The sequence below is a fragment of the Phoenix dactylifera genome, chromosome 9 (genome assembly GCF_051530095.1).
Source record: "Phoenix dactylifera cultivar Ajwa chromosome 9, Ajwa_hap1_PhDact_Kaust_v1.1, whole genome shotgun sequence".
Lineage (NCBI taxonomy): Eukaryota > Viridiplantae > Streptophyta > Magnoliopsida > Arecales > Arecaceae > Phoenix > Phoenix dactylifera.
The window spans coordinates 33389473-33403979 of record NC_143198.1 but is presented as its reverse complement, the minus strand read 5'-3'; the positions used below and the strand labels follow the sequence as shown (position 1 = coordinate 33403979).

General features: G+C 52.0%; 1 protein-coding gene and 1 pseudogene across 2 annotated transcripts; both read left to right on the top strand.

The window, feature by feature from the left end:
- Positions 1 to 424: 424 nt before the first annotated feature.
- Positions 425 to 2188, top strand: LOC103721079 (GRAS family transcription factor family protein). The gene has a single exon (XM_008811120.6). It carries the CDS (start codon positions 776 to 778, stop codon positions 1994 to 1996), a length of 1221 nt encoding a protein of 406 aa, XP_008809342.4. The 5' UTR covers positions 425 to 775; the 3' UTR covers positions 1997 to 2188.
- A 4209-nt stretch (positions 2189 to 6397) lies between these two features.
- On the top strand, positions 6398 to 8436 carry LOC103721072 (protein SLENDER RICE1-LIKE 1 pseudogene; annotated as a pseudogene). The gene has a single exon (XR_015969173.1). The product of XR_015969173.1 is annotated as a protein SLENDER RICE1-LIKE 1 pseudogene (transcript).
- The last annotated feature ends 6071 nt before the right edge of the window (positions 8437 to 14507 follow it).

Here is a 14507-nt window from a genome sequence, read left to right as displayed (position 1 = left end):
TGCTTAGTCATCATCTCTAATTAATGGACCCCTCAAACCTCGACCCTATTATGTGATAGCACGCACGAAGGCGCATGTGTCCTTTGCACGCTTATGCGGTCGTTTTTCCGTCCACTGTTGTGTAAACGTCACCTCTATATTAATCCACAAACTCAAATCATGCAAAACATTAAAACCATAGGTAAATGCTCGATCAACAAAAATCCCAACTAAGTGTGAAAACCCCCTCAATATTTGCCAAAGTCAAATCCTTCAATTTGGGATCGATCCTAAGAGCATGCTGACCAGTCAAAAGGATTAGGATTTTTTTTTGCCCTTATTTCATTGAAGAGAATGTATTGTAGATAGCAATTTTTTTTCAATCTCCCCGACCTGCAAGTCTTACATTCCCGACGTTTCTTCAAATAATATTCTGGGTATGCGATGGTTTTGACAAACTGCGGACGGCGGCACCGCCGGTTTTTGAAAGGCCGGGGGCAAGTTTTACCTAGTAGTTAGTTAATCTTATGATATCGTCATAAGACGCTCATAACGTGGTGTCTTAACCTGCAATATTAAACAATTAAGCAATCTTAAGAAAATAGGGACTGATGGAAAAAATATATATTGTAAAGGGCTAAAATCTAAACAAATAAACCTGGGGCCCAGCTGGTTTTTACCGAAAACCAGCGGGTGGCCCCGCCCCTCTCTGGTGTCGCAACCGGTCTTCCCTCGCTATAAACCCCCGCTTAACCCCCCCGAGCCGGCTGTCCCCAAATCTGGCCGGAGGAGCCCGATGGACGGCGATCGCGGCCCGACGTCGACCGCCGTGGGGTTCTGCCTCCTCCCGTCGGAGCTCCTCCACGAGATCTTCTGCCGCCTCGCCCTCCCGGAGGTCCTCCGCCTCAAATCCGTCTCCAAGGCCCTCGGTTCCCTCATCGCAGCCGACGATTTCCGTCGCCTGTACGACCAGCGCTCCGGCCCCGGCGGCGGCTGGGTCTTCGTCTTCAAGAAGCGCCCCCCGCGCGACGCCGTCCTCCGCGGCTTCAACGCCCGCTCCGGCCGCTGGTTCCAGATCCCGGTCGCCGGGATCCTCAAGCCGCCGGCGGTTCCCCCGGGGGAGGACCTCTACTTCCTCGCCGCCTCCGGCGACCTCTTTCTCTTCGCCTCCAACGGCCGCCGCGAGCTCGTCGCCGTCAACCTCGCCACCCGCTCCGTGCGGCGGATCCCGGCGAGTCCCCTCGGTCCGCGCGGCACCTCGTCGTGGCGGCGGTCCGGTTTGAAGCTGGTCTCCGACCCGTCCGGCACGGACCGCTTCCGGTTTCTCTTCGCGGAGATGGACCGCAACCGGCCCTTTGTCTTCGAGTACTGCTCGGAAACCGACGCGTGGCATTTCCGCGAGGCGAGATCGGGCGATGGGGAACCGGCACGTGTGGAGCGAGAGGGGAGGATATGGCTGAGCGTGGTCCACTTCGGGAGCGAGAGCGTGCTGCTACGCGCCGGCGGGAGAGGTGATGGGCCCGCGGTGTTCCGGCCGAGGTTCCCGGGAGGCCTGGGCCCGATGACAAGCGATCGTCTGCAGGTGTACGGCGAGGGGAGCGTGGCGGTGATTAGATCGAGGGCGATCGATGAGGGAGGGAGAGTTAGGGTGAGGGTTGTGACGGGGGTGGAGTTGTGGGGGCTGAGCTTAGATGGGAGGGAGTGGGAGCTGGTGTCGAGGGTTGCAGAGGAGGTGGTTGAGGGGATTAGGAAGCCATATGGGGTGATGATGGGGTGTTTGGTGGAGAGGGATGGTGTGGTTAGGTTGGTGCTGATGTCAAACTGTAAGGGGTCGTGGGACATAGCATGGCTCTCCTATGATAGGTTTGGGAAGCACTGGACTTGGGTCCCCGTGCCTGATTGTGGAACCAAAGGGCTTAACATGGCCGGCATTGCCTTCTCCACTACCTTCTCTAGATTATGGCCTTCCACGTCAGCTCTGGACTTTGCTCCATGCCATCACAGGCTACCCATCTAACGTGGAGCACAACACTTGCACTCTATGATGGAGCGTTTCAAATGCACGACGAGTTCGCGGTCCGAATTTTCTTGCAAGCAGTGGCTATGAAGTAGTTTGCAGCACATTGATTTTGTACGTGCCAAGCATCCAATTGGGAATCCATTAATATCTGATTTGAATCTTCTATTTTCCAGGCATGTCATTTGGAGTTCGGGAAACTACCAGTTCTCAACTAGATATAATTTAGACAGATGTAAACGATGTACAAAATAATATCCGTAGTGTGCACATAGTTAATTACTAAAGACAATGAACAAAACGTGCTGCATGCCCAACTAATTCAAAAGCAGATGATGATTACTTTCATAAAGGAATTTGCCCAACTAATTAAATATGGTTAACACTACTAAACTGCACTTTCAATGCATCAGCATGATCAAAAACTGATGCCAAATTGCCAATGACCTGGACGGGACCTCTACGCGTCCCAACTTGGGATATCATTTTTCATGTTCCATATGCAAGCAAGGTCGCAAGAAAATTGTATCCCGTAAAAATGACGTAAGGATGACGCAGAGTTGATAATAACCACATACATATGTTCATAATGAAGGTAAATAAGAAGTTTCTTTCCTGCCAGCAGCGTGGTTTCACTGAATAGTGATGCAAGCAGCGAGGTGCAGTTGTATGACTTATTTTTAGTGCTCGTGATATGAGTCCGGGAAAAATCAAGAAAGAAAAAAAAAGAGAACATTGTCTATTTCTTGCAGGTATATGGACAAGTATATAATAATCACAGGAGAGGGACCAATAGCGGTGCCTTAATGTAATATTTATTATGGGGCCGGTGCGGGGAGAACCCCGGGTCTTGATTGTAATGCGTGGAGAAAAAGTAAAAGCGGGTTGGTGGCGGGGGAGCAACATAAATGCGGCTTGAGAGCCCGCGGCATAGACGGGAAAAGGAAAAATTAATTTGGTTGGAGCTTGGGATGCGAGAGGGACCGGAATGGTGCGGTAGAACGTGTGCAGGTTTTGATTTGTGTTCGACCCGCAGTTTCTGCCGACAGCATCGCGTAAAACACTGGAATAGGAATCGAAGGTCTCTGGGCCCCGTCGGTGCAGATGGCCTGGGCTTGAAAGACGCCTCCCTTTCGCTCACAAGGTTCCAGGGGCCCCAACTTTCTGACGAGGGCACAGGATCAACACGAACCCAACCCATTCTTTCCATATTAGGCCCAAGCATCAATTATATATTAGACGTAATGTTGGAAGTATATATGCATCTATGGATGTATCTGTGTATGGATATATGCATACATGCATGCACATATGCAAGTATCCATTTGAAAATGATAGCTAAATCGCATAATTTTTTATGTGTAAATAATTTATAGGTAATAGATTACATCTAACTGTTCATATCCCCGGACCCCCACCATCTAATTCAAACTATATATGTATGTTTTATGTGGATGTATGTATGCAAGCATCCATGTGTCTATTTAAAAATGATGGAAACATGAAAATCTACAGATGTAGAAATTGAGTTGTCCTATGAGTGAATGTGTACATGCATACACACATATATGGTGCTCCAAGGTACCCCGGTGAACTCATGCAAATCTGATGTGCCTAGAGGCCTGAGACAAATTCGTTCATGGTCCTACGAACCAACACCATTCGAAGGTAGATAGCCAATCCCGCCTAGAATAGGAATCTTTGACTTGGCTTACACACATTCGCTCGTATTGTCCCCCTTCAGCTCATCCTAGCCTCGGGTACATCATCTCCAGGAGGCTTCACACAAAATATTCATTGACAACATATAAATCGTTGTTGCCTGATGCGAACTTCCCCATATTGCTATCAATATCTTCATGTCACATGACCTCTTAACATTACATCATTGCTTGCTATGCAGTGACGGTACCAATATCCACTAATTGTTGGTTTTAGATACGGCTGGCAGTTGACATTCCTTCTAATTCATCGATACGAGAAGTAAATTATTGTGTGAAAGAATTAATATCTCGACATAAACCAAGAGGCAGATCTTGTGCCACTCCACCAGGTGGTATGAAATTGGCCTGCATTCTACCTCCCAAGGCTTTTTTATAAAATTCCAACAATTTCTTCCGCTCTTCAAAAATCTAAAGGAACGGAGTTGATGCTTCCATATCGAGCGGTTGAAGCAAATGAATGATTTGAAATTCGAATTACTTCACAAAACAATACTTGTATGTATTGAGCTTCTAATGGTATCTTGAAATTTAAAATTCTCTCCACGGCCGGAGAGCGAGCATGTTATATATAAATATATACTTGATCATAGAAAATGTTCATAGTTTGTGCCAAAAGTTCATCAACACTAATCGCCAACCTTTTTCGTTTCCATCGCATGCTCTGTTTCCGTCCTAATAAGATATATCGCCATGATTGATATGGTACGCACTCAACAATAATCTCCAGAGGAGCAAGCGGTGGATGCCTTCTACCCACCGTTAAAAATCGTAACGTCACGTCAATGACCATTTCAAACTGTGGAAGCGATCTCCAGGGCAGATAAGGCTTTTGTACGATTCGTATGATTACCGAGATGGCATTTTTTTTGGCTACATATTACCAAGATGACATTAAGCGTTTAGAGTTTACGAAATTGCATATTTGTGTGGGTTTAAGAATTCAGACCCAAACAAGATAGGGCGAGTAATTTAATGATGGCCATTCATGATTTTTGCGACAGCCATGACTCAATGGGTCACATATGGCTCCCTGAAATGCGCTGCTCCACATAGCATGCGAGGCTCCATTGATCGCGAATCCTTTCATGAGGCCCATCCAATTACATCTATCCTGCATATCCTAGATTGTCATGGTTGGAGAATGGGAGTTCGAGTTTGAACTAACGAGGAATTGATTGCTAAATTTAACTGACCACTGCGCTTACATCCAGTTGGGTCCCTGAAACATGGCTAGATACACTAATTGCTAAAAGCTAACCATACCGGCCACGAACAAGTCTTACAAGTGCTTGTGTGCACGAGATTCTGGTGTTCGATTGCTCATTTCAATTTCATTAGCAGAGAAAGAGGACCGCGTTCCTCCCGACGTATTGTCCGCTTTGGGGGGTCGAGCGTACCCGGAGCCCTCCTCACGGTTTTGTCCCATAAAAGGGCCCTCGAGAGGAAAGAATTTCCACCCCCCATTTAAGGCACGGAACCTTTCCGCTACTAGCCGATGTGGGACTAAATTCAAGGCCCCCTCCCCCCCACAACATAGCCCCCCAGCGGAAAGGTTTCGGCCAGGTTTTACCCCAACGGGCCCCCACAGTCCTGGAGGGTAGTCAATGGAGAGAGGAGGCGTCCCTTCCTGGCGCGCCATCTGTTGCGGGGACGGCATTCTGCCAGAGCCTCACACAACAGCCTAGCCCACATTAAGCTAGCAGAGAAAGAGGACCGCGTTACTCCCGAGGTATTGTCCGCTTTGGGGGTCGAGCGTACCCGGAGCCCTCCTCACGGTTTTGTCCCACAAAAGGGCCCTCGAGAGGAAAGGATTTCCACCCCCCATTTAAGGTACGGAACCTTTTCGCTACGCCGATGTGGAACTAAATTCAAGACCCCCCTTACAGTTTTGTCCCACAAAAGGGCCCTCGAGAGGAAAGGATTTCCACCCCCAGCGATGCATATGAAAAGAAGATTATGAAAAGAAGATTTCCGTTAGACAAGAAAACTGGGATGATTAACGTTACTGATAAAAATTGAGAAGATTAGTGTAACTTGTGAAATTTGATTTAATATATATGAATTAGTTAGATATTAAATTGTTATTAACGGAAAAACCTTTTTATGTGACATTTTCCTGGCTAGAACTCTACGAAGCACTTGTACAACTCCTTCTGATAAACTCCGAGTAGTCAATCATTTAGGGCCCACGTGGCACCAGATGGGTGCAAATTTGGGCGTTCGGATGGAGTGAATTTAGGATTTAAAAGATACAGAAGTTCTACGTCCACATTAAAAAGAACCCACGTGTGCACCTCCCTAACGGGGCCCCACGGACAGGAGAGCGTGAGGGATCGGAAGCCGTAGATGGGGTGACGACGGACGAGTATCGTTCTCTTCGGGTTTTTTTTTTTCCTTCTCTTCGGGGTTTTCCCCCTTCCCTTTGGGTTTTTGTACTCGCATGAAAGAACAAAGAAAATGTCTTAGGAAAAAAAAAAAAAAAGAAGTTCGTAACGGTCCCAGCAACGTCGCTATCACGAGAATATCTCACGAGGCGATCTAAATTCTAATTCATCATGAGAAAGAAAAGACGCAGCCAAAATCTAGAGAACCCGCCACGTGTACAGTCACACATGCTGACGTCACTCCCGGTCTGTCTCTAAAAATAAGATGGAGGGCGAGGGGGATCTCCAGCTCCCTTCACTTTTCTCTTTCTCTGTTCTTTTGCCGGAGCGCGCCTGCGGGGAGCGTGAGGGGATGGGACCGTACCCGTTCGGATCGGGCACGGCAACGACCGGGTGGGCCGCCGCCGACTCCGCCCCACAGTGCTCTGCCTCAGAGATCGACGGCCTCCTTGCGGGCGCCGGCTACCGCGTCCGGTCGTCGGATCTGCTTCACGTAGCGCATAGCCTGGAGCGGCTGGAGTCGGCCATCGGGGGAGCACCCGACGACCACCTCGCCTTCGCCGAGGCCGTCCACTACAACCCCTCCGACCTTACCGCCTGGGTCGACTCCATCCTTTCCGAGCTATCCCCATCTCTTCCGCCGCCGAGGCCCCCTCCCGCCGCCCCGGTCGTGGAGACGTGGCCGGATCCCACGTGCTCTCCCCTTCCCTATCGGCAGCATCAGACGGCCGTCGTCGCTTCCACCCGGCAGCGAGAGGAGGAGGGCTCTGCCATCCGTTTGGTTCACCTCCTCGTGAGCTGCGCCGACGCCGTCCAGCGCGGCGACTCCGGCTTAGCTTGGAACATCATCGAGGAGATGCGGGTCGTGCTCACACGTGTGAACACTGGTGTGGGAATCGGGAAGGTCGCCGGGTACTTTGTCGACGCCCTGTGTTGGCGGATCTATTCGCCCTGCTCCTCCTCCTCCTCCTCCTCTGTCTCCGTCGCCGGATCGGCGGCGGAGCAGGAGATCCTCTACCACCATTTCTATGAGGTCTCCCCCTACCTCAAGTTCGCCCACTTCATGGCCAATCAGGCAATCTTGGAGGCATTCGACGGCTACAACCGCGTCCACGTCATCGATTTCAATCTGATGCACGGCCTCCAGTGGCCGGCACTGATCCAGGCGCTGGCTCTCCGCGCCGGTGGGCCCCCCTTCCTCCGTCTCACCGGGATCGGGCCACCCTCCCCAGACGGCCGGGACGCCCTCCGCGAGGTCGGCCTCCGCCTGGCCGAGCTCGCCCGCTCCGTCCGGGTCCGGTTCGCCTTCCGCGGGGTCGCCGCGTCCCGGATAGACGACGTGCGGCCGTGGATGCTGCAGGTCGTCCCCGGCGAGGCCGTGGCCGTCAACTCGGTCCTGCAGCTCCACCGCCTCCTTGGCGACCCGGGCGACGATGCTGCCGCGCCGATCGACTCGGTGCTGGGCTGGATCGTGGGGCTTCGGCCCAGGATCGTGACGGTGGTGGAGCAGGAAGCGGACCACAACAGGCCGGCCTTCCTGGACCGCTTTACGGAGGCGCTCTTCTACTACTCCACCATGTTCGACTCTCTGGAGACCGGGAGAGGTGCCGCCCGCCACCACCACCACCAACAGCAGCAGGCGGTGGCGGAGGTGTACCTCCAGCGGGAGATCTGCAACATAGTGTGCTGCGAGGGGGCGGCCCGAGTGGAGCGCCATGAACCGCTGGCGCGGTGGCGGGCACGGCTGGGCAGGGCCAGTCTCAGGGCGGTCCACCTCGGGTCCAACGCCTTCAAGCAGGCCAGCATGCTGCTGACACTCTTCTCCGGCGAGGGGTACTGCGTCGAAGAGGTGGACGGCTGCTTGACGCTCGGGTGGCACAACCGTCCCCTCATCTCCGCCTCCGCCTGGCGGGCCGATGATGACGTGGCGCCACCGCCGGATATCCAACTCTTCAACACTAGCATGGCCTCTACTACTAATAACAGTATTACAATCAGTGGCAACGATATATAATAATAGTAATAATTTTCAGTCGATGCATCCCAGCAGCGGCAGCAGTAATGCTACTGCTAATAATCGGCAAATTAATGCTACCAGCAGAGATTGAATCTTGGAGGAAAGCTTTAATTTAAAATATATACCAATGGTTGAGATAAATTGCTTTTTTCACAGAAGAGATTGAAACCAACCGCATTAGATCGGTGGAAGGTGTATGCTTGATATTAAATGTTTCTCCTGAAATTTAACTATAATTTTTTTATAAATTTGTATCTCCCATTTTTGAAGTTTAGAAACTCAAGAAATCCCTTAATTACATTATGTCCTTAATAATTTCAGCTTGTTTTTTATGTGCCACGTGCCATCTTCTACTTTCCACCATGGGATGCGACATGCGAGTTTGGTGCCCTGATTTTCTTATCCGTGACGGGTAGAGTGGACGTTGTGGACGGCCTTCTGATGCTCATCAGGCGGTCGGAGGCAAAGGAGGGCGTGCGATAAGGAGCGTGGGGAAAATGGCCCACCCGTAAAGGAAAGCAGGGCACTGGTACCGCAGCTCTCACGTGCCACAGTTCTCGTGACAGGTTGGACGAGCCACATGCGCAAGGGGATCGGGAATCTGACGGGCGGTCCCGCAATCCTTCCTTCGTTCCCCGGATGGGTCGATCAGAGCCGTTTATTCGAAATAATCCTTCCTTCTGAGACTGCAGCAATCGTACGGACGAGATTAAAAATGTCAGCTACAAGAGCAAACCGGCCTGCGGGATCATCGCGCCACCGTCGTGATCGTGCGCCATGAGCCGTGCCGTTATCGCCGAGTTTGTTTGAAAAAAAAATGATGACCTGAAACCGCCAGCATTGATCACCATGACCGAAAGCAACAAGGCAATCAAAATTGCGACCTCGAGTGAAAATTAAGTTGATAGACTTTGCTGAAGTTAAGGCTTATTGAACAGATATTATACCATTAGCCCAATGTAAATATTAAGATTTTAAAATATACCATTTTATTCAGATAAACAGTAAAAATATCAAATACTAGCTGCTTACTTTCATCATCAAAAAAAAAAAAAAGAAAGAAGAGGGAAACGAAAAGGAAAAGTTGCTTCAGCTAATCTCTCTTGGTTAAATTGCCCTGTAAACCATACATACATATATATATATATATATATATATATATATATATATATATATATATATATATATATATATATATATATATATATATATATATTGTTGCTGGAAATTGGACCCGGGGGCCGCCGCGAAGCCGAGGAAGGAGGGGCTTCCGCCGCGGGGGCGGCGATCGACGGCGGGAAAGGTGGTCGACGGAGCGCCGGCTGGTGGCGTCCTCCTGGAGGGGCAGAGCTCCGCCGCTGGAAGGGTGGTCGACGGTGCGCCGGCTGGTGGCGTCCTCCACTGTGGGGTGCGCAAGTCCTACAAGGAAAACCGGTGGCCGGGCTCCCCGGCGCCGGCCCTCCGATGCCTAAGTCAGAGGGGGGAAGTATGTGAAGAGAGCAGGGAAGAGAGTATATGGAGAAGACAGCAAGAACATTTGGATAAGATAAAGAAGACGAAGAGGATGATGTCCTCAATTGTGTCTGTGCTTCCCGGCCTAGGAGGGTTCTCTCGGGCTTTCGGTCCCGGGGATCTGTTTCCGTTTCTGTTCCCTCCCCCCCTTTGGTTCTCCCAGGTTCCCTTTTATAGGAGGGGATTACGTTACCTGGGAGGTAACCGGGGGATTTGTCCCTGTCTGTAATAATTGGGCACGATTTGGCCCATTTATGGCGTAGTGGAGAACGGGACCGAATCAGACCGGAATCAGGGAGTTGTCACGGTCGATCGGACTTGTTGGAGTGGTTGAACCACCGGCTGTGGTGGGCCTGGGGTCCGTGGATGGTAAGTGCATTTATTACCGAATGAACCGGCGGTCAGGGAGAGCCATACGTTCTGATGGTTCAGTGATCCGGAGATCGTCTTGGGCCGTGTTCATTAAATGACTGAGTGCATCGGAGACTTGAGAGAGTCTCGTGCATTAATGGCAGGTCGTGCCGAATACCTGCGAAGATCTTATGCCTTTATGGCTTGGAGATAGTGGCAGGTTATAGTGGAGTTGTCAGGTCCCTTAGAGGGTTAGGTGGAAATTGGATATTTGGCTAAGGCATGGGCTCGGCCTGCTGTGCTCGGCCTTCTGGTCTCGGCTCTCTGGTCTCGGCCTTCTGGTCTCGGCCTTCTGGTCTCGGCTCTCTGGTCTCGGCTCTCTGGTCTCGGCCTTCTGGTCTCGGCTCTCTGGTCTCGGCTCTCTGGTCTATGAGCTCGAGAGCGGAAGAGCCCGATCACTTAGGATGAGCTCGAGAGCGGAAGAGCTCGATCACTTAGGATGAGCTCGAGAGCGGAAGAGCCCGATCACTTAGGATGAGCTCGAGCTTGCTGATGGATTTGGGTGCTATAATTACATTTGTGGGGTGGTCCATTTTTCCACCAACACTACCCCCCGACTTCCGAGTCCGAGCTGCTTTTTGGCTCGGGCGAAGGAAGTAGTTCAGTCATCGATCGTCCTGGTGCTGTGAGCGTTCCTACACCAAGGCGACTGAAGACGCTTTTTCTGCTCGGAGTCCGTTCTTTGGGGACGTCGGCAGAGAAGAATCCAAGTAAAGATAAATGAGAATGTAAAGACATTAAATGAATGGGTACCTTGTACCGTGTGCGTCCTTGTGCCGAGGCGACTGAAGACGCTTCTCTGCTCGGACTCCGTTCTTTGGGGACGTCGGCAGAGAAAAGTCCAAGAATAAAATAATGTAAAGACATTAAATGAATGGGTACCTTGTACCGTGTGCGTCCTTACGCCGAAGCGACTGAAGACGCTTCTCTGCTCGGACTCCGTTCTTTGGGGACGTCGGCAGAGAAATCCAAAAATAGAAGAGCGGGCTGAGCTCGTTGGCTGAAGACGATGGAGAACGAGCCGAGCTCGTTTGGCCAATAAAGACCACATCCCAACGTATCGGGGCATCCCAGCAAATCGGGGCATCTCGACGTCTCGAGGCATCCCGGCCGAGGCCGGGGTAGGAGCACGAGCCGAGCTCGTCCGGTCAGAGAGGACCGCTACTCAAGGCGACTGAAGACGCTTTTTCTGCTCGGAGTCCGTTCTTTGGGGACGTCGGCAGAGAAGAATCCAAGTAAAGATAAATGAGAATGTAAAGACATTAAATGAATGGGTACCTTGTACCGTGTGCGTCCTTGTGCCGAGGCGACTGAAGACGCTTCTCTGCTCGGACTCCGTTCTTTGGGGACGTCGGCAGAGAAAAGTCCAAGAATAAAATAATGTAAAGACATTAAATGAATGGGTACCTTGTACCGTGTGCGTCCTTACGCCGAAGCGACTGAAGACGCTTCTCTGCTCGGACTCCGTTCTTTGGGGACGTCGGCAGAGAAATCCAAAAATAGAAGAGCGGGCTAAGCTCGTTGGCTGAAGACGATGGAGAACGAGCCGAGCTCGTTTGGCCAATAAAGACCACATCCCAACGTATCGGGGCATCCCAGCAAATCGGGGAATCTCGACGTCTCGAGGCATCCCGGCCGAGGCCGGGGTAGGAGCACGAGCCGAGCTCGTCCGGTCAGAGAGGACCGCTACTCATAACCGATGGAGCACGAGCCGAGCTCGTCCGGTCAGAGAGGACCGCTACTCATAGTCGATGGAGCACGAGCCGAGCTCGTCCGGTCAGAGAGGACCGCTACTCAATAGTCGATGGAGCACGAGCCGAGCTCGTCCGGTCAGAGAGGACCGCTACTCATAACCGATGGAGCACGAGCCGAGCTCGTCGGGTCAGAGAGGACCGCTACTCATAGTCGATGGAGCACGAGCCGAGCTCGTCCGGTCAGAGAGGACCGCTACTCAATAGTCGATGGAGCACGAGCCGAGCTCGTCCGGTCAGAGAGGACCGCTACTCAAGGCGACTGAAGACGCTTTTTCTGCTCGGAATCCGTTCTTTGGGGACGTCGGCAGAGAAATCCAAGAATAGGATAGACAATGTAGAGACATTAATGTAGAAACATTAAGTAAATGGGTACCTCTCATGCAGTTGGAGTTAAGTGCTTCAGGTCGACTCAGCGGCCTTCTTTGGGTTGTGGTCGACTTAGCAGGGTGCCCCCACTCAGATCGGGGCGTGTTGTCGTAGGAGGCGTCGAATGGCGTTGAAAGGCGTCGAATGGCGTTGAAAGGCGTCGAATGGCGTTGAAAGGCGTCGAATGGCGTCGAAGTGTCGTCGAATGGCGTCGAATGGCGTCGAAGTGGCGTCGAATGGCGTCGGATGGCGTTGGATGTCGTCGAAGTGTCGTCGAATGGCGTCGAAGTGTCGTCGAATCGGCGTCCCGAGCTTAGCCAGAGCATCATTGGAGACGCATACAGGAGACGGACTTCGTCCGTTTAGCGATCGTGCGCCCTATTCGGGGCGACGTTTGGTCGTTTTTTGGATTCTCCGACCTGGAAATAGATAAAATATTGAAATTATTTGAAGCCAAAGTGGCGTCCTGTACCTTTTGGAGATATTTTGATGGCTTCCGAGCTTCGAAGTCCCTTAGGACTTAGCTTGGCACTAGCTTTCTTTGGCTCGATTTTCTGGGGGAGGTGTTCTGCATTCGGGCTTCTGAGCTCGGGCTTCGGAGCTTGGCAGCCTTCTGAGCTCGGCGGCCTTTGGTGCTCGGCCTTCTGAGCTCGGCGGCCTTCGGAGCTCGGCGGCCTTCGGAGCTCGGCCTTCTGAGCTCGGCAGCCTTCTGGACCATGAAGGGATTTAGCTTCATAGTACTTTCTTGGGGTAGAATCTCCTATGAATCTAGCCAGAGGAGCGCTCATCCTTTGGAAGGCATACAAAATAAGGCATCAGCCGAGCTTTCATTATGTACTAAAATCCTTTTTTTAAAGCCTTGCAATGATGAGGGAAATAGCTACAGCGTCGTCATAAAGAGGGCTCAACACCCTTTTGGTCTTCATCAGAAAAGGAGATGTGACTTTCACAGTGCACGGATGCTTTGAGGAAGCTCTTTTTTCCGAGCTCGGAGCTTCTGGTGCCTCTAGTTGCCCGCCCTCTGATGGTATTGATGATGCCCGTGAGAGGTCAGTTGTCATTCTGCTCCTTATGCGGCACTGGATTTTGTTCCTCGGGCTCTCTCCTGTAGGCATGATCACGGACAAAATAACTCAACCGACCTCGGCGGACAAGTGCCTCGATCTCATCACGAAGCTCGTAACAATCCTCCGTATCATGGCCGCGATCTCGGTGGAAGCGGCAGTACTTTTTCGAGTGCTTCCGCGACTCTGTCGGACGCATTCTCAATGGAGGTCGGAGGTAGCCCCGACCCTCAATCTCCATGAGGATTTCTGCTCGGGTGGATGTGAGAGGAGTGTACGTCTGAAATTTTTGGAGGGGAGACCCCGGGCGAGCTAGGCTCTTGGGCCAAGGAGGCTCTTTCTCATGCCAGGGGAATCTGCTACTTGGTTGGGAGTGCTCCTGGTGCTTCTTCTGCATCTTGGCAGGTTGTTCGGCTTCCTCCCGCCGAGAGGCCATGGCTTCCTCAGCCTTGGCGTACTTGCGAGCTCGAGCCAACATTTCGGTGAGGTCCGCAGAGAAGTTCTTCTCGATAGAGAAGAGGAACCTGTAAGACCGGGCTCCAGTCTTTAGTGCCGACATGGCGATTGACTGGTCTAGCTCCCGGACTTCCCATGTTGCGGCGGTAAACCGATCCAAGTACTCCTTGAAGGACTCTCCCTCCTTTTGTTTGATGTCAAGGAGGGAGTCCGACGTCCGCCGCTGGGGCTGGCTAGCGGCAAAATTACTGGCAAACTGCCTGCCGAGCTGCTCAAAGGAGGGGACAGTACTCGGCTTCAGCCCGGTGAACCAAAGCCGGGCCGGTCCTCGGAGCGTTGCTGGAAAGGCTTTGCACATCATGGCCTCCGAGGCTCCTTGTAGGGCCATTAAGACCCGATAACTCTCCAGGTGGTCGAGGGGGTCGGAACTGCCGTTGTAAGGCTCCACCTGGGGCATCTTGAACCGCGGCGGGACTAGTTCGTCATCAATTTGCTGGGAGAAGGGGGACTTCGTATTGAACTCGAAGTCGCCATTATGTCCTGACTTCCTTCCGTGGAGTGCCTGGATTTGACGTTCCAGCCTCTCGACCTTCCGGTCGAGTTCATCGTTCTGGAGGATCGCTGCAGCGGTTCGTTCGAGCGCAGGTTGTCCTGGAACCGATTCAGCTTCCGAAGGCTGTGGCCAGCCTCCGTGGCCTCCGGCTGGGTGCTCTCTCCAAAGGGAGGCCTGGACTTGGGAGTCCTGACCTCGAAGGTGAAGTCCGCTTGTGGGAGGCTCCGGTTGAACTGGAGCCGGAGGAGGCGGTGCTGTTGGGATGCTCCT

Coding starts and splice junctions, on each gene's coding strand:
- LOC103721079 (XM_008811120.6), top strand. CDS start 776: ATGGACGGCGATCGCGGCCCGACGTCGACCGCCGTGGGGTTCTGCCTC.